Genomic DNA, 217 nt, shown 5'->3' with positions numbered 1-217 from the left:
GCCGCGCTGCCGAGCCCCGCGCCGGGGAGCTGCGCTGGTCCCACACTCCCCACCCCACTTCTGTCCCCTCAGACTGCGCAGGCTGCAAGGAGGAGATCAAGCAAGGCCAGTCCCTCCTGGCCCTGGAGAAGCAGTGGCATGTCAGCTGCTTCAAGTGCCAAACGTGCGGGATCATCCTCACCGGCGAGTACATCAGCAAGTGAGTGCCACCGCCCTG

At 65.9% G+C, this 217-nt stretch overlaps 1 protein-coding gene across 1 annotated transcript in view; it reads left to right on the top strand.

Annotated features, from left to right (window-relative positions):
- LOC104628348 (actin-binding LIM protein 3-like) overlaps positions 1-217 on the top strand; it is a gene marked incomplete at both ends in the record, with an annotated part of 20,351 nt that overhangs the window by 9,247 nt on the left and 10,887 nt on the right. The window contains one exon of the mRNA XM_010296897.1: positions 73-199. Coding sequence (XP_010295199.1) covers positions 73-199 — 127 coding nt within the window. The remainder of the gene's footprint in view (positions 1-72; positions 200-217) is intronic.

This window comes from Phaethon lepturus, unplaced genomic scaffold (assembly GCF_000687285.1).
Source record: "Phaethon lepturus isolate BGI_N335 unplaced genomic scaffold, ASM68728v1 scaffold30391, whole genome shotgun sequence".
Taxonomy (NCBI): domain Eukaryota; kingdom Metazoa; phylum Chordata; class Aves; order Phaethontiformes; family Phaethontidae; genus Phaethon; species Phaethon lepturus.
Note: the sequence above shows the minus strand (reverse complement) of the source record. Positions and strands in the feature narration are given on the sequence as shown.